Source organism: Anopheles coluzzii, chromosome 2 (genome assembly GCF_943734685.1).
Source record: "Anopheles coluzzii chromosome 2, AcolN3, whole genome shotgun sequence".
NCBI classification, from domain to species: Eukaryota; Metazoa; Arthropoda; class Insecta; order Diptera; family Culicidae; genus Anopheles; species Anopheles coluzzii.
The window spans coordinates 12,679,773-12,703,621 of NC_064670.1; the positions used below are offsets into that span (position 1 = coordinate 12,679,773).

The 23,849-nt window shown below is 47.6% G+C and overlaps 9 protein-coding genes across 15 annotated transcripts; 4 read left to right on the plus strand and 5 right to left on the minus strand.

Annotated features, from left to right (window-relative positions):
- Positions 1-88: 88 nt before the first annotated feature.
- On the minus strand, positions 89-3,183 carry LOC120948609 (sodium-coupled monocarboxylate transporter 1-like). Its single transcript, XM_040365139.2, has 7 exons — positions 2,095-3,183; positions 1,946-2,011; positions 1,828-1,879; positions 1,691-1,758; positions 1,457-1,611; positions 762-1,392; positions 89-687 (listed from the first exon to the last, which is right to left on the minus strand). Exons 1-7 carry the CDS (start codon positions 2,587-2,589, stop codon positions 277-279), a joined length of 1,878 nt encoding a protein of 625 aa, XP_040221073.1. The 5' UTR covers positions 2,590-3,183; the 3' UTR covers positions 89-276.
- A 225-nt stretch (positions 3,184-3,408) lies between these two features.
- On the minus strand, positions 3,409-5,690 carry LOC120948608 (sodium-coupled monocarboxylate transporter 1-like). Its single transcript, XM_040365137.2, has 5 exons — positions 5,122-5,690; positions 4,926-5,045; positions 4,700-4,854; positions 3,996-4,626; positions 3,409-3,927 (listed from the first exon to the last, which is right to left on the minus strand). The coding sequence occupies exons 1-5, from the start codon at positions 5,596-5,598 to the stop codon at positions 3,424-3,426; spliced, it is 1,887 nt and encodes a 628-aa protein (XP_040221071.2). The 5' UTR covers positions 5,599-5,690; the 3' UTR covers positions 3,409-3,423.
- A 331-nt stretch (positions 5,691-6,021) lies between these two features.
- On the minus strand, positions 6,022-9,090 carry LOC120948607 (DNA repair protein complementing XP-C cells-like). Its single transcript, XM_040365136.2, has 3 exons — positions 6,868-9,090; positions 6,435-6,805; positions 6,022-6,354 (listed from the first exon to the last, which is right to left on the minus strand). The coding sequence occupies exons 1-3, from the start codon at positions 8,979-8,981 to the stop codon at positions 6,068-6,070; spliced, it is 2,772 nt and encodes a 923-aa protein (XP_040221070.2). The 5' UTR covers positions 8,982-9,090; the 3' UTR covers positions 6,022-6,067.
- Positions 9,091-9,129: 39 nt separating this feature from the next.
- On the minus strand, positions 9,130-10,821 carry LOC120948611 (mitochondrial ribonuclease P catalytic subunit). Its single transcript, XM_040365140.2, has 2 exons — positions 9,576-10,821; positions 9,130-9,512 (listed from the first exon to the last, which is right to left on the minus strand). The coding sequence occupies exons 1-2, from the start codon at positions 10,796-10,798 to the stop codon at positions 9,188-9,190; spliced, it is 1,548 nt and encodes a 515-aa protein (XP_040221074.2). The 5' UTR covers positions 10,799-10,821; the 3' UTR covers positions 9,130-9,187.
- A 93-nt stretch (positions 10,822-10,914) lies between these two features.
- On the minus strand, positions 10,915-12,718 carry LOC120948612 (polyubiquitin-B-like). The gene is made up of 2 exons (XM_040365141.2): positions 12,186-12,718; positions 10,915-12,117 (listed from the first exon to the last, which is right to left on the minus strand). The coding sequence occupies exon 2, from the start codon at positions 12,107-12,109 to the stop codon at positions 11,180-11,182; it is 930 nt and encodes a 309-aa protein (XP_040221075.2). The 5' UTR covers positions 12,110-12,117; positions 12,186-12,718; the 3' UTR covers positions 10,915-11,179.
- An 81-nt stretch (positions 12,719-12,799) lies between these two features.
- Positions 12,800-14,809, plus strand: LOC120947358 (polyubiquitin-B-like). The gene is made up of 2 exons (XM_040362607.2): positions 12,800-12,985; positions 13,070-14,809. Exon 2 carries the CDS (start codon positions 13,418-13,420, stop codon positions 14,447-14,449), a length of 1,032 nt encoding a protein of 343 aa, XP_040218541.2. The 5' UTR covers positions 12,800-12,985; positions 13,070-13,417; the 3' UTR covers positions 14,450-14,809.
- Positions 14,810-15,093: 284 nt separating this feature from the next.
- On the plus strand, positions 15,094-18,932 carry LOC120947355 (polyubiquitin-C). 7 transcript variants are annotated; one of them, XM_049606638.1, is made up of 3 exons: positions 15,094-15,228; positions 16,607-17,801; positions 18,258-18,932. In XM_049606638.1, exons 2-3 carry the CDS (start codon positions 16,614-16,616, stop codon positions 18,897-18,899), a joined length of 1,830 nt encoding a protein of 609 aa, XP_049462595.1. In that variant the 5' UTR covers positions 15,094-15,228; positions 16,607-16,613; the 3' UTR covers positions 18,900-18,932. The 7 variants fall into 7 exon arrangements, with proteins under 7 accessions (XP_049462595.1, XP_049462593.1, XP_049462598.1 ...); XM_049606636.1 differs by having other exon boundaries at positions 15,095-15,228; positions 18,030-18,932; XM_049606641.1 differs by having other exon boundaries at positions 15,095-15,228; positions 16,607-17,606; positions 18,063-18,932.
- Positions 18,933-19,234: 302 nt separating this feature from the next.
- On the plus strand, positions 19,235-21,927 carry LOC120947356 (programmed cell death protein 2-like). Its single transcript, XM_040362606.2, has 3 exons — positions 19,235-19,507; positions 19,601-20,438; positions 20,521-21,927. Exons 1-3 carry the CDS (start codon positions 19,400-19,402, stop codon positions 20,952-20,954), a joined length of 1,380 nt encoding a protein of 459 aa, XP_040218540.2. The 5' UTR covers positions 19,235-19,399; the 3' UTR covers positions 20,955-21,927.
- A 151-nt stretch (positions 21,928-22,078) lies between these two features.
- Positions 22,079-23,561, plus strand: LOC120949077 (proteasome subunit alpha type-3). The gene is made up of 5 exons (XM_040366062.2): positions 22,079-22,231; positions 22,383-22,589; positions 22,673-22,921; positions 22,997-23,109; positions 23,249-23,561. The coding sequence occupies exons 1-5, from the start codon at positions 22,211-22,213 to the stop codon at positions 23,418-23,420; spliced, it is 762 nt and encodes a 253-aa protein (XP_040221996.1). The 5' UTR covers positions 22,079-22,210; the 3' UTR covers positions 23,421-23,561.
- The last annotated feature ends 288 nt before the right edge of the window (positions 23,562-23,849 follow it).

A 23,849-nucleotide genomic window follows, 5' to 3' on the forward strand; every position in this document is an offset into this window, starting at 1 on the left:
GGGTACATTTCACTAAGTTACATCTTGTTACCAACTGATACAACGGGCATTCCCAATTCTCTTCGAAAAAAAGTATTCCCAGAGAAACTAATTCTTTGATGGAATGTCTTTATTTCATAATTTCAGGTCATTGCCTATACTCCCATACTTGTACTACAGACTACATCCCATGCTCTTCTTCCCTTAATACTCTAATCCGAACAATTACTGTACAAAGATAGTGGCGCTCGGCTTTGTACCGCGTGCTGCCGTCACAGATGCAGCCGCCCAGCCGTCTTACAGCTGTATGTCTTTGGTTTCGAACTCGTGCAACACCTCTGTCATGTGATTAGCCTTAGTGTCCCGGGCGCGGTAGAAACGGCGCAGAAACGGTGCCAACAGCAGCGGATCAATGTCGTCGGTTTTCGAGCGCGGTAAAACGAACGAGGCCAGATAGCCCACAATCGTCGGCACTACCGAGCCGATCATGGTATAGTAGAGGAAGGACACATGATGCAGTGACTTCTCCCCAGGAGTTGAGTCTGCTTCAAACAGTGTACCATTTTTCGGCGTAAACTCGTACAGACAGCCTTCCACGGTGACCGGCTTCTCGGCGAACACAATTTCCTTCAGCGCGATCGATATCTGTGACCGTATCACAATGTACGACATCAGCACTAATCCTGCCGTTGTTCCCAAGATGGCACACTGTGGATAGAAAATAAAGGAATTAGAATGATTTCTTCATTCAGCGGAACCTCCCGCTTCCACAACTGCCTTACACTGCCATTAATGCGCGGGAAGAAGAAACCCATCAGGAACAGCCCAAACAGTGGTCCGAGCGTGACCGGACCCAAACTCATCGACAGCTGCAGTACGGCACCCATCTTCTCCACAACGATCACCATCATAACGGCCAGTGCACCAAACGCCAGCACGGTAAAGCGCATAATGTAGCGCGTTTGCGTTTCCGTCAGCGGCTTCGACACGAACGGTTTGCAGAAATCCTCCAGCACAATGGCGGACAGCGAATTGAGTGCGGTGGAGAGGGAGCTCAGCGCTGCACTAAATATACCGGCCACAAACAAACCGGCCAGGCCCGGATATTCGCCAAGCACCTCCATCACCAACAGTGGCACTAGCTGATCCTTAGCTTTTGCCAATCCAGTCGACAGGGGATCGCAGTCGTGGTACATCGCAAAGATAAGCAGTCCGTTGTAGCAGCACATGGCGAGCAGTGTGGTCGTACCGACGAGGAACAGCACCAGCGCCTTGCGGGCAGATCCTAGCGAAGGTAGCGACAGGTAGCGCTGCATCATGTTCTGGTTGATAGAGTTTGTCGATGTCCAGAAGAAGGTACCACCGATCAGCAGCGTCCAGAAGGTGTTGCGCGCCGTAGGATCTAGATTGAAACTGCACAGAGAGTACTGCTGTTAACATACAGTAAAGAACGACTAACTGTGCTTCAGATGCATACTCGGGGCCTTCAAATCGTCCACCGGCAGAATTCCTCTCGATCACCACGCTGAGCCCACCGACGTCTGCTGTGCCTTTGACGATCACTATAATCATTGCACCGACCATGATGCCGGTTTGAATAACATCTGTCCATACGACTGCCTTCAATCCACCCTTTACGATGAAACATGTAAGGTTTGAGGTTAAAATATACTCCAGCGAAATTCTAACACACACTCTGGTCCATCCTTACCAGGCTTGTGTAGAAGATGCACACCAAGCAAACGATAGGAGTGATCACGTGAATGTTTACACCAGAGACTGTAAATATAGGTCATACATGAGCACGTTCATTTCTTGGTGTAAGCGATTACTATCTTTAGGACGTACCTTGATTAAACGCAAGTGCTGGCACATAGATCACTATAGGCAGCCACAAGATCTACAAAATACCACAACCATCCGTGTTAGAAAGCTTCCACTACCACACTTACAAGGTGCTACTTACACTGGCCAACGTAAACAGTATGGAACCGACTAGCCTCATCCGTTTGTCGAATCTCATTTGCAAGTACTAAAATTATGGAATTGTAAAACAAACAAAAAACACTCGTTAACAATAATTCGCTCTCACAACTCCACAATAATGTCACAAACCTCGTACGCGGACGTTATTTGCAGATCGTGAAACACGGGCAGAAAGATGTAGTTCATCATCAGCCCCATCAGCACTACGGCACTCACAATGTAGCAGTACTGCACACCATACACGTAGATTTCCGTCGACGTCCCTAGCAGCGAGATGCCCGAGATCCAGCTCGCCACCAGCGACACCGACACGGGTATGATCTTCATCTTACGCCCACCGACCAGATAGTCGAGCGCTTCCGACCCACGTCGTGCATGCTTCTGGCGCTTGTGCTTCTGGTGATCCTTGTAGCCGAAAAACACACCAATCACCATACAACTGATCAGCATCAGCACAAACACTACATAGTCGGGCCAGTTGAAGCGTTGCAGCGAACGGCTGATGTCTTCAACGCTTGGCCCCGGCGCCCGTGTTGTACTCTCCGTCAGCAGCAGCCTACTTGCATCGCCTGCCAGCTCGTCCATCGTAGCGGTGCTTCCTTCCAGCATGGTCACATCCGCCATCGTGCCACAAGCTTGGTTAGATCGGTTGGTTAATCCAGATTTGCTCGAGCAAACGTGATGCGTTTGTAGGTGGTGGGGTCGTGTTTTAAATGTAAGCTCACTACTCGCGCGCACCTACTCGGAGGGTAAGCTGTTGACTGAAATCCATCCGAAGCGAGCACGGGTATGGTTAAGCACTCTTCTTATAGTAGATACGACGGAACGCGACTGTAAATTATTTCCGATAGCTAACGGTCAGATTTTTCCAGACAACGGTAAACACTGATAAGCGGCTTTATCCTCGTGCGATCGTCACTGTGACGTAGTGGAGCGGGAAAACGCGTTGACTAGGTTCTTTTTTTAACACGCCTGCATGACACAAGGGGACGCAAATTTATGATCTGCTTGAATTCGAAGCATCAGCACACACTTTTTTCTTCCCCCAAATATGAGTGACTCTTCCAGGTGGGCAAAACTATTCGAACCAAAACAACAAGATGGCAACGAACTTCCGTTATCACGGTGCGATCATCTTGCGATGAGAGCATGCAATCGACACTACGCATCACTCACAGCGCGCTTGGAAGTGACGGCAACTTCTGGGTAACTGTGGGCAAGAATTGGCCGTTAACTTTCTCAACCGCACCACACCCCGAACCGACATCGTCAGACGATACGGAGAGACAGAGATAAGCGCCCTGGACGAAGAAGGTGCATAAATAATGCCACAGTACAAACAGTGTCCCACTGAGGATGCAGCTCAACCAACCGACCCGAAGTCGGAAGCCACCCATCCATGACACAGACATGATAACGGACAGCCTCTTGACTTTTGATCGTCATCAGCAGGCACCATCACCCACATGTACCCGTGGGCGGTTGTGCATGGGTAAGGGCCACATAATTGCGCCTAGAAGCGTACTCGTTAAACAACAGACAAGTCAGATACAGTGCGGTATCCTCTTTATTGTCGAACGTGTGCGTAGTCACAACCGTGCGCGGTATGGATTGGGGGAAATAAATCTTCCTCACAAACGGAGCAACCAGTAGCGGATCCAGTTTGCTGGGTTGTTGACGACGCAGAATGGCGGCACTGATGGACCCGATCAGCACAGTTGTCGCGGCTCCGATGAATGTGTAGTACAGGTAGGACACGTGATGAATGGATTTTTCCACCGGTTGTGTGGGCAGTGTGGTGGATGTGTTATATCCTGGCGGAAGTTCGAATTCGTACTCGCATCCTTCCACCGATACTGGCTTTGCTGGGATGGGCATCTCTCTTGCAGCTACCGCAATCTGGGCTCGTATAACGATGTACGACATGGTTAGCAGACCACATAGTGCACCACCAAAAGCGCTCTGTAATAAAATGGAAAGATGTTTGAAATGAAATTCTTGCTATATGTAAACGATCGATCGACACTTACGCTTGCATCAACCCACGGTAGTAGCATCCCGAGCAGAAACAACCCCAGCAAAGGACCGAGCGAAATGGGCACCAAGCTCATCGACAGTTGCAACACGGTGCCAAGCTTCTCTACCACCAGTACTAGTGCGACCGCCACTATACCGAAGCCTAACACGGTTCCACGCATAATGTAACGCGTGCTTCGTTCGCTCAACGGTTTCCGTACGAACGGTTTCACAAAGTCTTCCAGCACGATCGCCGACAGTGAGTTTAGTCCGGTGGAAAGCGAACTAAGCGATGCACTAAATATGCCCGATATGAATAATCCAGCTAGCCCGGGATAGTTGCCAAGCACCTTCATCAGCAGGACCGGTATTAGTTGATCCTTGGCCTTTGCCAAACCCGTCGTCAGGGGATCGCAATCGTGGAAGGTGGCGTATATCAGCAAGCCGTTGTAGAAACAGGTCATCAGGAGCAGTATTATGCCCACCGTAAAGCATAGCAGTGCTTTCTGTGCATCGCGGAACGTGGGCAGTGCCAGGTAGCGCTGGATCATCATCTGATGAATGGCATTTTTGCCCATCCAAAACGATCCACCGCCAATAAAGATCGCCCAGATGGTGTGCCGTTCTGTTGGATCGAAATTGAAACTTTGGGAAATTTGGAGTTGATAAGAGAGCTTCGCTTTCTTTTCGCACGCCACTTACTCCACTAAACACTTACTTAGGAGCTTCAATTCTTCCGCTTGCCATGTTCCGTTCGATCAAAACTCCGAGACCTCCTATGTCGGCTGTTCCTTTGATCACGATCAAGATCAAGGCACCGATCATGATGAACATCTGTATCACATCCGTCCAAACGACCGCTTTAATGCCACCCTGTTAAACATGCGATGGAATTGATACTGGAGCATGCCGTTTTCGTACTCTCGTCTCTTTGTAGTACTTACCACCAAGGTGTAGAATATACACACCATGCAGACACTGGTCGACACAATGTGCACATTAACGCCGGACACCTGATTGAAGGCCAACGCAGGCACATAGATCACGATCGGAAGATGAAGTAGCTGCAAGAATAAAGCCGTTAAAGTTTGTTATCTACATAAGAATGGCTCATTTTCCACGGAGCCTATCGATTCTTACCGTTGCCAGTGTAAACAACCCCGACCCGAGCAGCCTTATACGTCGATCGAATCTCAGCTGCAGATAGGCGTACGCCGACGTGATTTCTAGTCCCTGGTACACGGGCAGAAATATGAAGTTCATACTAACGGCCATTAGTATGATGGCGGTAAAGACGTAGCAGAACTGCGTACCATGCAGATACGTTTCGGTCGATGCACCCATCACCGCAATGCCGGATATGAAGCTGGCAATCAGTGACATTGCCACGGGGAAAATCTTCATCTTTCTACCGCCGACAAGATAGTTCAGTGCAGCCGAACCACGTCGCACGTTCTGTTTGCGCTTTCGCTGAACACTCCAGTCTTTCCACCCGAAGTACACGCCGATCACGACACATATTAGCAGGCTGGCTACGAACACGATATAATCCGCTAGACCGAAACGCTGCAAGGATTCACGCACCTCCACCACGGTCAGCTTCGCTGACGAGCTCATCGTCGCAAGCTGGTTACGTGTCGTGCTGGAACGGACGGTGGCACGCTACTGGAAGGTGGGGCTAAACATCGAACAACAGACCATCTCCTCTGGTGCCGCAGGGACACATCTTGTGAAATCATTTATCTCCACAATCAACGTGAGATCTGCGGTGTAAACCACTGTCAAGATATGATCCCCATCATCCGGAGCTATTTATGGCACGGGAATTTTTATCCAGACTGCATGTATCTGCTTTGTACTAGGAAATGATACAATTTTGTTAGCGGAACTGGAGAAGTGTGCAGGCAGACTGATGCATAAATAAAATGTACAGATACTGCACAGTGTTCCGGTGATCATTATCTGGAACAGTATCTCTATCGGTTCTTGAACTTACGCCGAACCTATTCTGGTCCAAGAACTCGAGTAGACTTAGAAGAATTTAAAGCACCAAACTTAACGTTTTATTCGCATACAACGTAATTTTCTACCATCCTTCAAAGTTGTACTTGTGTTTTAGCTTCTTTCGTACAAGCAACCCCTTCACCAGCTTAACCCAGTTGTTCAACACCGCGTTCTGCTTCTTTTCCAACTTTTTCTGTGCCACTTCATCCTGATGTCGCTTCCAGGCTTCCAGCAGACGATCGCGATGTTCTTCACATATCACAATGCCATCGAACACGGGATGATTACCGCCGGCATGCACCCCAAACCCGACCACTGCGACGGCATAGTCGATGCCCAGCTTGCGGCAAACGTACGAGAGGCCGTATTCTGTAGAATGAGAAGATAGTACACCATTACACACACCTCCGCCAACAAACCATTCCATTCCAGCAGAAGACGATACTTACGCTTCAAATGTACTGTGCCTTTCGGCAGCATACACTCTTTGAAGATTTCGATATTACCGTAGGCATTCCGTGGCACTATACCATTAACCGGTTCCGGCGGGATGTAGTCTTCCGTTTGCCAGTAGCCGAACAGCTCCAGATCGGCTGGCTGGCGCTTTAGCTTGGTGCGCACTATTTTGTACGGTTGCTCAAACAGGCGGATCACCTTCGCGTGCCGCAACCAAACCTCCCGAGAGTGTAACGTATGGACACACTCCCGGGCATAGAGCGGTTCGCCCTGTATGTAACCGAGCGGTGGTGCGTCCGGAGGATAGATGCCTTGAAACTTTTGCAAATGTCGGTGCAAACAATATGATGGATGATTTTTGCACCTGGAAAACAAAACAATTGTAGTTGAATGCAAAGATCCATGCATTGAAGGCGTAATGCTTACTGTGCGATAGTAGTGGGCATCGGTGCACGCAGCTTAAGACGGCGAAATTCTAGCTGCTCTCGCAGTCGTGCTTCATCTACGCCACGAAAACGATAGGGTGCCAGCGCTTTGAGAAGCCATTTGCCGTTGACTCGATTCCGTAACGCAAGCTGCTCATTCCGCCAACGGTAGCGTGAAGACACGTCCACGATGGTGCCATCCGCTTCCCAGGCAAACACATAAGCTGCCGGCGCAAGGATACGATCTATCACAGGATCCAAACAGTCGGTTTGTCCTAGACCCGCCTCAACTACGGTCCAGCGTTGCTCCTGTTCGAGATAACATTCGATCCAGGTATCGAGCTCAGGTACACTATACTTCGGATCTGTTCTTTTCGTATTTACGCCCGAAGCAGATTCTGGTTTATTTTTGAGAAGCTTGGCTAGATTGGGTTTATCTTTGGTGGTGGTACTGTTGTGCTCTCGTGACCCGAAAGTTTGTCCCACTTTAGGCTTCTTGCGGAAGTACTTACAGGAAACCAATTTTAACCGCTTTTCTTCTACTTCTCCATCGGTCTTCGAAGATGATTCTATACCATTTTTACGAAGATTTGCAAAGTTTGGTTTTCTATTAGTTGTGTTCTTATTCTCGATTGTAGCTTGACTAAGCGCAACTTTTTTCGAAAAGTAGTTGGATGTTGCCATCTTAACAGCTTTTGGTTTAGTGGTTGAATCCAGCTCCATAGCCTCTCCCATTTTAGGATCATTTATTCCTCCATTTGATGATGGTTTCAGACTCCAAAGCTGTGGTTTCGGGGAATCTTTTCTCTTCAACAACAGCTCATCATCCGCTCCGTCGAGTTGGGACATTTGAAACATTTGCTGTATTTCCGGTTTACGTTTCAATATTTCGGTCGTTGTTAAAGGGACATCTCCGTACCGTTGTGTACCACTAGCACTTTTTACATTTCCCTTGGGTGGATTTTGGCACTGAGTCTTCGGAGTGGATTTCGCGGATGGAGGATACTTCGGTACCACGTCCAAGCTCATCACGAGTCTTGCGCGAACGCTTAGAAAGCGTAACAAGGTAAGAAGAATCACATTAAGCATTTTTCTAGAAGTTACCTCACGTGCAACAAGTTGCCGTACGAATGCGTTTCTTTGTTTGCCCATGCGTGGACCACCACCCGCCGTGGATTGTTTCATCACAGTTTTGTAGTACGCGACGACAGATTGAATAAATTCCAAACTCGTCGAATCAGTCGCTGTCAGCTCACTTTTCGCAATCAGGTCATACAGTTCCGAAGCAAATTCAACCATGTTATGGTTTACGGTTCGATTAATTCTAATGCCATAAGCAAGCAGCAGCAAGAGGTGCGTTTTGTGCGTAGCAAGGTATAGCTTTTTGGCGTTTTCCCATTCCTGACGCTTTAGCTTTTCTGCCGGATCTAGCAGCCGTTTGGGCTTTTGTGAGCTGCTAGTGGAAACGAATATTTCCACGTTTTTCATCTCTTCAGCGTGTGCATGCTGTTGAGCAGCTACACATTCCCAGTCGGGATCGTTGCCGGCAGATGGGTTTTCCGGGAAACATTCCGCTTGAGTTAGTAGAAATGGCTCATCGTAATCATCGGTCGGCAACTGCTGAGACAAATCCACTTGCTTTCTCCTTCGTTCAAAGGATTCGCTACACTCATTCGCTTCCTTAACCATCCTATCGTATTCGGATATCTGCGAGAATATCTGGTACATACGGTCATCCTCTCCGGTTGGTTCTTCGGACTCCGAGTCAGACTGTTTTGCATCTTCCTGCCATGAGTCGTCAACATTATGCCGTGCGATAGGAAATTTATTTTCAAATGTTGGTGAGAAGAACGATCCATCCAAATTGATCGTGTTTGGATCGACAAGATGGTCACCAACACTGCTCGCCTCTGAGTCGCTGGCCGGATCCTGTTCATCCATCGGTAGAGCCTTCCCGAAGGACGCTTGATTATTCGGGTCAAATTCATTGTGCACATCACTTACATTAATTTGCTCTTTTCCGTTGCGTGTTGCTGGATTGTGCTGATTAGACACTAAAGAAATGTTTTTCTTCAGTAAAAGCCTTCCTAATTTCCCTTTCGCTATCGCGTTCATTACGCTCTACGATCCACCAAATGTTTTGATTCCTATTGTAAACAAATACAGCCGGTCAACTGTCAAACGATCAGCTGTCACGATGGCATTGAGAAATTCGTTTCAATTGTTTCCTTTCTTTTCTTCATGGTACAACACCAACGTACAGTTTTCTCTTTTCATAACTATTTAGTCCTGTTTTATTCGAATCCATCTAATCACATCGTTCACTCAATGCTTAGGCAAAGCCAATCGTTTTGTTTCTCTACCTTTGGTATACGGTATCCTAGCTCAACTAGTGGCACGTGCCATCGGTTATCACAGGACTTATGCGCGTACAGTTCATACTTGAACGGTGCTTTTATCAGCACCCGCCCGTCAGGCATGATGGAAAGTAGCGAGTACTGATGTTCCTGTTGCCAGCGTTTGAATACCCCGCTCAGCTCATTGCCCAGCATAAACGAATGCTTTCGCATCAGATCCCGCGAGAAGAAGTCTGTCTTCGGACCACTTTCCAGCGCCGCGTACAGCAGGAAGGGATCGTCCTGGGACCTAAAGGAAGCGAACGTAAAGTAAGTAGCTGTTGATTCTAGCAACCCACTAACCCATACGTACAGATCATCGGTAAGGAAGAGGAAACTATTTTCCCGGATGTACTTCATCTCCCTCGAGCGCCACTTGTCCATGTGCTTTCTGCCAATCACCAGCACACGCTTCTTCTGCCGCACGTAGTGTCGAACAACGGCGGCAACTTGCTGAGCGTACACGATAGGGCTTTTCTGATTGCCCGACGAGAAAGCCACATTCAGCCCATCGATCACTACGTCGTACGGGAGAGTTTTCGCAAGAAACGCCTGGAAGCGATTCAGTTCCTCCGGTGTGGTGCGGTTAAAAATTTCCTTATTGATAAGCACCGCTGTCAGAAACTTGTCCCTCAAGCTTTGGAACATGTCTTCAGACACGACAATGCTGGATAGGGTTCCCTTGCAGCTGGAGCACTTCCCGCCGTCCGTGATGCGGGTCTCCTGTACGCGGATGCCGAATTCGCTCGGCAGCTCCAACAGCTGCTTGCCAATTCGCTTCGATAGAAATACTGAACGATCGTTGGTGAACTGCAGCATCCGTTCCAGGTTGGCGGAGAATGGTTGATCCTCTCGCTTGCGACTGTAATCCAACCAAGCAAGAAAACTATCATCGTTTGGCAAACGCTTGTTTTCGCACATTTCTTGCATCATAATCCAACCAGTTGATTCGTCTCCCGATTGGAATGCTTTCGTAGCGATACAGTTGTACGACGAGCTGTCCGGCGTTCCGCTGATTTTGATCATCTCCAACAACTCCAAACAATGTTTCCAGTGCTTGGTAAGCGTCAGCGCATTGATCGCATGCTCGCATGTATTCGCGTCCAGAATGGCATTCTGCTCCCGCAGCTCACTGTACATCCGCCAAATATCGCTTTCATCTTCCTCGGTTAACTTTCCCTCCTTCAGCCGGTACAGTCGCAGTAGCTTCCCAACGATGGCCAGGTTCGTTTGCAACCCTTGCTGGTGTAAAAAAGCGATGTAAGATTTCCCCATCCGCAGATTCGGACACAGCCCCAGCACCACACTATCGACGTTCGTAATGTTGAACCTTCGCTCATTCAATATGTTCAGCCGTATGCTTTTCCATTCTTCCGCCGTCGGTGTACTGCTGGAGGCAAGTTTGGCTTTGATGGTTTCCACCGTAGCTGTCGCCAGTTTGAGCTGAGGGTTTTTCTGGTGTACCCCAGCGTAATAACGCACATTTTCGGGAAAAGCGTATCTTCGCAACCACAGCACGTTAAACCGGGAAAACATTTTGTAAACAAACAACACTGCGACCAGCGGCGAATTTGACAGCTGCGCATGTCGGGCAGATTTGACAACATCGTTTCAAACGATCAATTCAAAATGACCAGTAAAAGCTGCGTTTCTTTCCACGACTTGAAGAATTGGAAAAATCGTATAAATATATTATGTTCAACAAAATTATTTATTTTCTGTTACGCTTTATAAGTATAAAGCAGCGAGTCTATATGTGGACTCATTTCCATGTCTTTTGATCGATCCCATTGATATTTTGTTGGCAGTTTGTATGCTTTTGGGGTTTGGGCGCGATGTCTCATCAACGGAATGAGTAAAGCCTTTTTTGATTGATTCATTTTTTGTTTGTGTGCTAGTAACCGTCCAAGCCAAAACTCAATTCACGAGCTGCAATCCTCCCTTCAATCGCAACACCAGATGGACTGTGGAACCCTTGATGATGCTGTACTCCTGTAGTTGACGGCCATCCTCAAGCTGCTTGCCGGCAAAGATCATCCGCTGCTGGTTTGGTGGGATTTCCTCGCGTTCGTCAATCTGTTTCTTCACACTCTCAACGGTTGCTTCCGGTTCGGTATCCACGGCAATGGTCTTGCCAGTCAACATCTTTACGAAGATTTGCATTCCACCCTTGAGACGCAGAACGAGGTGAACAGTGGAGCCCTTGATGATGCTGTATTCCTGTAGCTGGCGGCCATCCTCAAGCTGCTTACCGGCAAAGATCATGCGCTGCTGGTTTGGTGGAATTTCCTCGCGCTCATCGATCTGTTTCTTTACGCTTTCCACCGTTGCTTCTGGCTCTGTGTCTACAGCAATGGTCTTGCCAGTCAACATCTTGACGAAGATTTGCATTCCACCCTTAAGACGCAGAACGAGGTGGACAGTGGATCCCTTGATAATGCTGTATTCCTGTAGCTGGCGGCCATCCTCAAGCTGCTTACCGGCAAAGATCATGCGCTGCTGGTTTGGTGGAATTTCCTCACGTTCGTCAATCTGTTTCTTCACACTCTCAACCGTTGCCTCGGGTTCGGTATCCACAGCAATGGTCTTGCCAGTCAACATCTTGACGAAGATCTGCATACCACCCTTCAGACGCAGTACCAGGTGAATTGTGGATCCCTTGATGATGCTGTACTCCTGTAGCTGGCGGCCATCCTCAAGCTGCTTACCAGCGAAGATCATGCGCTGCTGGTTTGGCGGGATTTCCTCACGCTCATCGATCTGCTTTTTCACACTTTCCACCGTTGCCTCCGGCTCAGTGTCCACGGCAATGGTCTTGCCAGTCAACATCTTCACAAAGATCTGCATGATTGGGCCTGAAAAAGAGAAAACAAATCGTCTGGTACAGCACCATCCGAATCACTATGTCACGCGATGGACTTACCTTCTAGCTCAGATCGTTACACTCCTATTTGATAATTAAACCCTAGTACTGCCTTCAAGGACACCTGCTTGTTTGAGTCCTTCGAACAATGATCGCGGGTTTTTATAGTGTCGATCGACACTGAGTGGGTGACATAATTACTACCAAACAATCGAGCTTTGTCATGTTGCCAAAACAAAACCGAAACACAAAATCTACCAAGTTCTTGGCATTGACTTTGACCGCAAACAAACGAAATTTGGTTGTCGTCGTCCGAAGCGAGAGTCAATGCCCCAGCATGATTTATGTGTCAATGAAAGCATTTCCAGTTATAAAGAACGAGTAAAAAAATATCACATAATTTTAGTATGCTAAACAGTTAAGACTTCAATTGTTGTCCTATTTTTGTACAAATTGTACTGATTCATTGAAATATTGATCATGGTCTGTAGTAGTCAATAGATAAAAAATATACAAATAGAAAAATATTCTCATTTAAATTAAAACCACGTACGCGAACAGCTGTTTTCGCAACAGATAGTAAACAGTTATGCGGAAGGCGCATGATGCATGAAAGCTCTGCCAAAATTCTGCAGCAGAACGCGCAAGCTGGGTCTAATTCTAATCGAATGCAGTGCGTTACACGCGCTCACATTATACTATAAAAAGCTTTCAGCCTGCTGTCGATGGGCTCAGTACGTTTTGGCAACAATCTCGACAACAAAGCTCCTCTCTTCTAAGTGATATTCCGTCCTTTCGCTGTGTAGTGAAACATATATCGAAAAACGATAGTGGAAAAGGGATAGTTCAAGCAAAAGCAGGTGAGTATTAGCTAGAAGAAAAAAAATCAATTGCCATAAATCGGTTTTCATTCCATTAATGATCATGATCATTTCATTCAACAGTCACAGTCAGCAGAGTAGCTACAAACAAACAGAGATGAAACCAGACATCACATGGCTACGTAGGGATAGTTGTAAACGTGAGCAAAACCGGGGTGCAACGTATCCATGGCCGGTTAACCTTCTACGTTGAACAACGAACTTTTATTTTTAAAACCGACTGTTGATCTACGCGTGACGTACTCCACCTGTACGACCAAAAAAAAAGCACCAGTCTATAGTAAAAATACTCTAACAAAGACAACGCGCCACTCATTGGCGGAAGAGAAGGCATGATCGTGATCCCATTAAGTGCCAAGAAGAACACTGCACTTGAACATTCGGCTATTCTCGTCATTCGTAAATGATGCAATGCATCGATCGGGAATTCAGTCATGCACTTTGGAATTAAAAACACACATCTTTTGTTTATCCCTCGTTTATCAGACCTTATCAAGCTATCAGATGCAGATCTTCGTGAAGACGTTAACCGGGAAAACGATCACCCTCGATGTGATCGCTTCGGAAACGGTGTTGGACATTAAAAGCAAAATTGAACAACGCGAAGGCATTGCACCGGATCAGCAGCGAATCATCTTTGCCGGTAAACAGCTCGATGACGGTCGGATCATATCCGACTACAACATCCAGCACGGCTCGACGATGCATCTGGTGCTTCGGTTGAAGGGTGGAATGCAAATCTTCGTGCGAATGCTGACGGGGAAAACGATTGCGATCGATACGGAACCGGAAGCGACGGTCGAGAGTGTGAAGAAACAGATCGATGAGCGCGAGGAAATCCCTCCCAACCAGCAGCGCATGATCTTTGCCGGCAAGCAGCTGGAAGATGGGCGGCAGCTCCAGGAGTACAGCATCATCAAAGCATCCACCATTCATTTGGTGCTGCGTCTGAAGGGCGGCATGCAGATCTTTGTCAGAATGTTAACCGGCAAGACTATTGCCGTCGACACGGAACCGGAAGCAACGGTGGAGAGTGTGAAAAAGCAGATCGATGAGCGCGAGGAAATTCCACCAAACCAGCAACGCATGATCTTTGCCGGCAAGCAGCTGGAAGATGGGCGGCAGCTCCAGGAGTACAGCATCATCAAAGCATCCACCATTCATTTGGTGCTGCGTCTGAAGGGAGGCATGCAGATCTTTGTCAGAATGTTAACCGGTAAGACTATTGCCGTCGACACGGAACCGGAGGCAACGGTGGAGAGTGTGAAAAAGCAGATCGATGAGCGTGAGGAAATCCCGCCAAACCAGCAACGCATGATCTTTGCCGGTAAACAGCTTGAGGATGGCCGTCAACTGCAGGAGTACAGTATCATAAAGGCGTCTACCATTCATCTGGTTCTGCGCCTCAAGGGGGGCGCCTTTAAACTCACGCAGTTCGAGTAAACAAGCTGTGTGTCCTATTTTCTGCTTAACGTATTCCATTGGCAATCGGGCACAGTCTACAAAGTGGCGCCCCCGATGATCCACGATGGCGATGATCGATGATGGTGAATGACTGTTTACATGATATTACCTTATACACTACGAGATATTTCAATCTGTATATAAAAAAACTGGAATAAAAAAATATTTCTTAATAATATTCTAACTCGCAGTCCACTTATGGAATCAGCATTGTAATCTGAGAAGAAAAAAAAAACTTCTGGAACTTCGCAAAGGATTTCGATCGTGAACTTCAAATGTCTCACTCAAGTGAGCTTAATTTTAGCTCACTGGTTGAATTTTGCCGACAAGTGACCACTTATTGATGCATATAATGTATAATAAAATGTGTTCAATTCGTAAAAGCACAAACAAGAACAGTAAATCATTGCGATTTGTCTGACTGAATTTTATGAAATGAATTTTGTTATAATAATTATTTCACGTACAAAAACCCGCTTCTCATTTCTCTCGCTGCAAACTCACTCGCAAATCAGCACGTGTAAACTCAACTTTAGCGCAGAACATTTGACGCACACAAATGATACTGTTGTTGTATTTGTTGCCGACGAAAAGGCTATAAAAACGAGGAATTCGCGGAAGCAGACCGAGCCAAGTTAAAGCAATACCAGACAAGCAGCGCTACAGTACGGACGCGCAGTCAGGACGTGTGAAGCAGAATATCAATTGTGCTTTGTGGAGAAAAGAAAATTATTATTATTAACTGTGTTGTGTAAAAGGTAATGCAACTACTGTATGCTTGTGTTGATAAGTTCTGCATTAAAGTTTTCTGACAAGCGCGTGCGAAAGGCAGAGATTGGTTTTAATTGTTTGGGGTAACTAGGTTTTTCCCAAGATGGCGTAATGACGCAGTGAGCTGTGACTGTGGTGCAAGCAATTTATCATTTGCTCGATCGCTCAACGTATTTAATTAGTGCGTGTTTTCGCGAAATAGTTGTGTATTTCGTAAGAAAATCTTTATATTTCATCGCAAATCTTTTGTGTTCCTATATTAGTGTTAGTATAGAGAAGGTTCGTAGTTGCAAAATGTGTTCAAATTCAATCATTGTGATTGTATAAAACATCAAATTTAAATCTTTATTAAGTTTACAAGTAAAGTATGAGGATTTTAAATGTACTATAGTGTAGGTTATTTTATTGAAAGTGAGTTAGAAAGCTAAAGTTATTTTTTCTTTTACGGTTTCTATGAACCAGCTATGCGCAGCTTGCCCTTCTGCGAACAAAGAGATGATTGTCATAAATGAAAAATGGCGTCATCTAATGTCATGAACTCGATGTACAGTGTACATTTCAGTTAGTTTTTGTTATGTGTTGAAATAGAAAACAAAACGAATTATAAAAGACTAACCAGAAGTGTTTGTTTCAATTCACTAAATGGATCCTTCAATTACAAAGAAAATATTAAAAACTTCATTATAATATAATAAAAATCTTTTATCTTTTAAAATAAGACTAGTTAAAAAATTCACACTAAATTTACATTTCGGTATGATTTTATGGTGAAACAAATAATCTTTGTTATTAAGGCCTCGAACACGCTCGAACATGTTCAAGTGCTTGCGTGTGGTCGCCATTGAATGACTCATTTTCACTTCGTAGATTGCAAGTGTCTTTAGGCTAAACTAAACTTACAAGCTGAAAAGCAAACCGCTGTTTTTGATTAATTAATTAAATTAAATGCTCTGAATGTTCTTGTTAAACACATTTTTGATGTTACGCACACTCCTTTCGTCGTGAATTTATTTATAGATTAGGTCACTGTGAGGGGTTACAATCTAGAAGTTTCGATTGGAAAAGTAAATTGATACAAGTTTTTCTAGACTGTTCCTTCCCTCCCACACTCCCACCCCTTCCACCGAATTCAGAATATATTCAGTGGTGATGCAATATACCTCAAACATCACTTGGGATTTATGATGAAATAGTTACGTTGTTTAACGTAGGTTTAATTGGATTAAGATATTATAGAAGGAGCACAAACGAGAGTGCATAACATAGCATTCTTGAAGTAATGCAGTGCCTAAGACGTTGCTTGCTATTATGTGATGAACTGAGCATTGCACAATGCTATAATGTTGTTTCCGTTTCAATTTACAGATCAAATATGCAGATTTTCGTGAAAACTCTGACCGGAAAGACCATCACCCTCGAGGTCGAACCATCCGATACGATTGAGAATGTGAAGGCGAAGATCCAGGACAAGGAGGGAATCCCGCCAGATCAGCAGCGTCTGATCTTTGCCGGAAAGCAGCTGGAGGATGGCCGCACCCTGTCGGACTATAACATCCAGAAGGAGTCCACCCTTCATCTGGTTCTCCGTCTGCGTGGTGGTATGCAGATTTTTGTGAAAACTCTGACCGGAAAGACCATCACCCTCGAGGTCGAACCATCCGATACGATTGAGAATGTGAAGGCGAAGATCCAGGACAAGGAGGGAATCCCGCCAGATCAGCAGCGTCTGATCTTTGCCGGAAAGCAGCTGGAGGATGGCCGCACCCTGTCGGACTATAACATCCAGAAGGAGTCCACCCTTCATCTGGTACTCCGTCTGCGTGGTGGTATGCAGATTTTCGTGAAAACTCTGACCGGAAAGACCATCACCCTGGAGGTTGAGCCATCGGATACGATTGAGAACGTCAAGGCAAAGATCCAGGACAAGGAGGGAATCCCGCCAGATCAGCAGCGTCTGATCTTTGCTGGAAAGCAGCTGGAGGATGGCCGCACCCTGTCGGACTATAACATCCAGAAGGAATCGACCCTTCATCTGGTTCTCCGTCTGCGTGGTGGTATGCAGATTTTCGTGAAAACTCTGACCGGAAAGACCATCACTCTGGAGGTTGAGCCATCGGATACGATTGAGAATGTGAAGGCGAAGATCCAGGACAAGGAGGGAATCCCGCCAGATCAGCAGCGTCTGATCTTTGCCGGAAAGCAGCTGGAGGATGGCCGCACCCTGTCGGACTATAACATCCAGAAGGAGTCCACCCTTCATCTGGTTCTCCGTCTGCGTGGTGGTATGCAGATTTTTGTGAAAACTCTGACCGGAAAGACCATCACCCTCGAGGTCGAACCATCCGATACGATTGAGAATGTGAAGGCGAAGATCCAGGACAAGGAGGGAATCCCGCCAGATCAGCAGCGTCTGATCTTTGCCGGAAAGCAGCTGGAGGATGGCCGCACCCTGTCGGACTATAACATCCAGAAGGAGTCCACCCTTCATCTGGTACTCCGTCTGCGTGGTGGTATGCAGATTTTCGTGAAAACTCTGACCGGAAAGACCATCACCCTGGAGGTTGAGCCATCGGATACGATTGAGAACGTCAAGGCAAAGATCCAGGACAAGGAGGGAATCCCGCCAGATCAGCAGCGTCTGATCTTTGCTGGAAAGCAGCTGGAGGATGGCCGCACCCTGTCGGACTATAACATCCAGAAGGAATCGACCCTTCATCTGGTTCTCCGTCTGCGTGGTGGTATGCAGATTTTCGTGAAAACTCTGACCGGAAAGACCATCACTCTGGAGGTTGAGCCATCGGATACGATTGAGAATGTGAAGGCGAAGATCCAGGACAAGGAGGGAATCCCGCCAGATCAGCAGCGTCTGATCTTCGCTGGAAAGCAGCTGGAGGATGGCCGCACCCTGTCGGACTATAACATCCAGAAGGAATCGACCCTTCATCTGGTTCTCCGTCTGCGTGGTGGTATGCAGATTTTCGTGAAAACTCTGACCGGAAAGACCATCACTCTTGAGGTTGAGCCATCGGATACGATTGAGAATGTGAAGGCGAAGATCCAGGACAAGGAGGGAATCCCGCCAGATCAGCAGCGTCTGATCTTCGCTGGAAAGCAGCTTGAGGATGGCCGCACCCTGTCGGACTATAACATTCAGAAGGAGTCCACCCTTCATCTGGTTCTCCGTCTGCGTGGTGGTATGCAGATTTTCGTGAAAACTCTGACCGGAAAGACCATCACTCTTGAGGTTGAGCCATCGGATACGATTGAGAATGTGAAGGCGAAGATCCAGGACAAGGAGGGAATCCCGCCAGATCAGCAGCGTCTGATCTTCGCCGGAAAGCAGCTGGAGGATGGCCGCACCCTGTCGGACTATAACATTCAGAAGGAGTCCACCCTTCATCTGGTTCTCCGTCTGCGTGGTGGTATGCAGATTTTCGTGAAAACTCTGACCGGAAAGACCATCACTCTTGAGGTTGAGCCATCGGATACGATTGAGAATGTGAAGGCAAAGATCCAGGACAAGGAGGGAATCCCGCCAGATCAGCAGCGTCTGATCTTCGCTGGAAAGCAGCTGGAGGATGGCCGCACCCTGTCGGACTATAACATCCAGAAGGAGTCCACTCTTCATCTGGTTCTTCGTCTGCGTGGTGGAAATTAATTCGTTGAATAAAGCACATTGAACCTTCATGAATTTATTGATTTTTTGCTTTTTTTGTAGTTTCGGTTTATAATAATATCACAATGTTTAGATGGAAATAGCTAGTTATTGTTATTTGACTAATTTATGGAATGTTTATTAACATAACATGAAACATGACATGAAATGCAGTTTGTCTGCTCTTCGGTAGGTATTTTCAATTGAAATCAATGTTTTAAATCTTTGATCTTGCACTTTTACCTATTTCCTCCGTATTTCTGCAACGTCGCTTTGTTCGCTTCGAAAACAAGTGGTTTGTTTTGAAAAAGCATCTATTTTGACAGATATTCCGTCTGTTGTCAGTGCGGCTGCGCACGTTTTCTGACGGCTAAAATTGTCATTGTAAAACAATTTCGACGGCCTGGTGAGGAAAAATCAATCGTCCTTGCACAAGAAGAGTCGTATTCCAGCTGATACCGCAGCTGCAGTGCCGTACGGAACGTCACACTTCCTGCGGGAGAATGGCCAAGAAACAAACGCTAGTCCTGTTGGGCTTCGAGGACGAGCCAATCGCGGAGAAGGATCGACCGTATCTGTCCTACACGACGAACAAAATCGGTGGCCATGCGGTAAGTTTGCTGGGTGGGTGGAATCTTCTGCACAGTCCAACCATAACCAACGATCGATAATTGTGCCTTCTCTTTGTTCGCCAACTCTCGCAGGACTGGCCGGCTGGTCCGATCGACGTGCAGCCGTGCCTTTTCTGCGGCCAGCTGAGACCGCTGATCGTGCAAATCTACGCCCCGCTGGATGATTCCCAGTTTCACCGTACGCTGTACGTTTTTGCCTGTCTGAATGCGCCCTGCTCGACCCAGTCCCAGGCGTGGACGTGCGTCCGGATACAGTCGCTGGAGAAGGGCTCTCCCGGTGCGGACGGTGGCGTGACGGAGCTGCGATCGGGCAAGGTAGCATCGAAAGATACCACCATATCGTGGTGCAGCGGGGCAGACGATTGGGACGAGGAGGAGGAGGAGGGCGGGCAGGAGGGAATGGCAGTGCGCGAGAGCTTCGGCACGGCCACCTTTATGCGCGTGGACACGAGCAGCGTTGCAGCAGCGGAACAGCTGCTGAACGAGGAGAACGGCAATGTGATTCAGTACGAGAAGGTGTCGGACGAGGACGACGAGAGCAACTCGATGGAGGCGGAACCGATCCCGGGGTTCGAAAACTTGCGTGTCGACGAGACGAATGCGAATGCGCGCGGCGACGGTAGAGCGTCCGGGGCGACCGGTGGCGGAGAGCTGATCGATAATCTGTACACAACGCGCGCGTCCGCCGAAATCGAAGGCCTGGAGGCGGAAGTGGTCGTCGTCGATACGCCCGTCTCGCCGAAGCGTGATTTAGTGGCACTGCTGAAGCAGCCGCAGGTTGTGCCACGGAGCATTGCGGACGTTACGCTGCGCGGGTTGTACATTAGCGTGGACGAGGAGCGATACGTAGCGCCGCTCGCGTCCGATCACGTACGGGAGCTGCTAGCCGAGTACCAGCGGCATGAGGATGGTGAGCAGCTTCGTGAGAGTGGCTGTTAATTTAAATTAGCCCAAAACACAAATTAAATTCATTTTGCCTTCCTTTATTGCAGGGATAACGGCTCCGTTGGAAAGTCCGCTGGACAATGTGGCCTCGGGTACGAAGCAGCCGCCGAAAGCGAACCACGACCAAGAGCTGTACGAGAAGGGCATCCCGATGCATGGCGACCTGATGTTCCACTCGTTTCTCAGCAAGCTGCAGGAGAATCCGGGCCAGCTGCTGCGCTATTCGCGCAACGCCTTACCGCTGCTGATCGCACCGATCAAGGAGATCGCCATGCCGCCCCACTGTCAGTACTGCAAGAGTGAAATGATCTGCGAGGTGCAGCTGCTCCCGACGCTGATCGAGAGGCTGCGGTTCGAGGTGAACGGCGAGCGGGCACCCATCGACTATGGCAATGTGCTCGTGTGGACGTGTGGCAAAAGCTGCTGGGATACGCCGGACAGGATGCGCCAGGAGCTGGTGCTGGTGCAGAACGAGCAGTGAGGCGGGTTTTCGCTGGCTGCGCAAAGCAATCTTCCATTTGCCTTCGGGAGACGTTGAACCGGACATAGAGGCTGGAGGTGCCATGGCCAACGGTTGTCCTTACGAACGAGCGAGGGAGACAAAGAGAGAGAGAGGGAGCGCTTCTCCCAGTTGGCCGAGCACTGAAACGATCGTCAATTTGGATAGTTTTACCTAGCAGGCAGTGTGTGTTGGCACTTGCGTACGGTGTGCGTGTGCCCGTATGGCGGATGAGGAAACGGAAACGTATCAAGCATTTTAATACGCAATCGAGTGTGGTGGCACCGTGCCCAGATGTGGATGGCAGCCGACACCGACTGCACATCCGGTAGACATGTTTTATCGTGTTTTATATTGAATTGAGTGAACTGTTCGGCTCGCGGTTTTAGTAGCATCGATATCTGATAGCAGTAACGTAACGTAACGTTGATATGATAATTACTCCTACTCTATACAGTAAGTAGACATTAATGTGATAGCAAACTAAACATTACTACAAACGCGTTATTGCGAGAACGTGCAAACGTAACATTGCTCTAGCGTGCATACGCAAATGTGCAACACCGAATGCCCACGTGCCACCAGATTTAGCTAAGCCGTCCGGTTTCCTTTGCGGCAAACTTCAGGTTAGTTTCAACTGCGCGCTGCGATCATTTTGTTAGCATAAACTTACAAAAAAAAACCCAAAACGAATGCCAGTCATGGTGGAAGCGCCCTAAAAGTATTCGTATCTGTGTCGATCGTTATGTGAGCGGGAATAGTTTGAAATTTCTCTTTTCTAGCGGCCAAAGAAGCACAACGCGGAGCCGACATGGCAGTTAGGAAACCGCCACATGTGTAGCGAGTTTTTATCCTGAATCCTAGATTTCTGCGACCATGAACCATGAATTTATTCGCATTTAAACATTTTCCTCTTTCTTCCAAAATAAAGCGAATACAACATTAAACTATTTAACGAATTCGAGCCGTGCGTTTTAATTTGCCTGTGCTGTCATTGCAATTTTGAACCAAAACGTCACTGTGCCGTGTGGGTGAAAGAAGCTTGGGCAGATTTTATCCCTACTTGTGTGACGTGCGTGCGTGAAGTAAGCCCCGCGTCAAGAAGGGGCAACTGTCAAAACGGAATTTGTTTCTCATCGCTTGCGAAGGTAAATTTCTGCTGTTTCATCCGGCAAGCGGATTGTTAATTTCACGTTCCCCGTAGTGCATTCGTGTAAACAGTTTACTTTCCATTAAAAATGAGTTCAATCGGAACCGGTGTAAGTAAATGCGAGTGCTTGGGCCACCGCCGACTGCTAAATGGTCGAATTGTTTTCGATTTGAGGTTATGGCGGTGGTTCTGTTTTCGTTTCGATGGGGGACGAATGAACTAATCGTTCCGGGTTCGTTACCGTCGGCTTCCATTTTCAGTATGACCTGTCGGCATCCCAGTTCTCGCCCGATGGTCGCGTTTTCCAGATTGAGTACGCGGCCAAAGCGGTGGAGAACAGTGGCACGGTGATCGGTCTGCGGGGCAAGGACGGTGTAGTGCTGGCGGTAGAAAAACTGATCACGAGCAAACTGTACGAGCCGGATTGTGGTACGCGCATCTTTACCATCGATACTTCCATCGGAATGGTAAGCAAAAGGGAGCGGGGCAAAGGTGGCAGCGAGGTTTTGATGCTAATTTGCAATGTTTCTTGGTTGGTTTCGAATTGTAGGCCATCAGTGGAATGATTACCGACGGTAGAGCGGTGGTCGATATCGCACGCCAGGAAGCGGCCAGCTACCGACAGCAGAACAATCGCCCCATTCCGCTAAAGCAGCTGAACGACCGTTTGTCGAGCTACTTCCACGCGTACACCCTCTACAGTGCCGTGCGTCCGTTCGGTGTGAGCGTGATTTTGGCCTCGTGGTCGGAGGAGAAAGGTCCCGAAATGTACATGATCGACCCTTCGGGAGTGTCGTGTGTAAGTTTGTCGCAAAAGCAAACCGGGGAAAGTATCACAACTCTAGCTACAATCGTAATGTATTACTACTTCCAGGGTTACTTCGGATGCGCCGTCGGCAAAGCGAAACAAACGGCCAAGACGGAAATTGAAAAGTTGAAGCTTTCCGACATGAGCGTCAAGGACCTTGTGCTGACGGCCGGCAAGATGTAAGTTAATTGATCGGCCCTATAAACACTGATTCTATCCGCCTAGCTGGAAATCTAGTCCAACTTAAATAATCGGTTATACAGCCAAGCCTTTCCGATTTAATCACAAAATCAACCTTTTTCCCTCATTTCGCTTCAGCATCTACCAAGTGCACGATGAGCTGAAGGACAAAGACTTCAAGCTGGAGCTCAGTTGGGTGTGCCAGGATTCCAACGGCATCCATAAGACCGTCCCGGCCGAGGTGTACGCCGCGGCAAACCGGGCCGGCCAGGAAGCGGTCGACGAGGACGATAGTGATAACGAAATCTAAGTTTAAGGCACTCGGCACAGGTACGAACATCATACATCGGAAATAGGTTTGTCCGGGTGGTTTTTTTTTTGTCAGCCACCGGAGGCAATGGCTCTTTGTGAAGGAAGTAAAAAAAAAACACGTACGTACGGTTGGTTGAAATGCTATTCGTTCGATTTTATTGTATTTGATAAAGATTTCCATCGAAATACACCACCAGTTCATCCTGGCCAGCAGCGTGTACGGCTTGGGAAGATGTAACGAGAGATGCGGGCCGAGATTTTGCCCGACCTGCACCCTAGTACATCTTGCCAAGCGTGTCCCCAGCTGGCAGTGATTAACGGCGGTTTATGGTATCACATTTAAAACACTGAAACACAGATAAATGTACGATCAGCTTTGCCTAGCTGTGCTATTCGTGTTGAAGTAGGAGATGCTGGATTTTTGGTG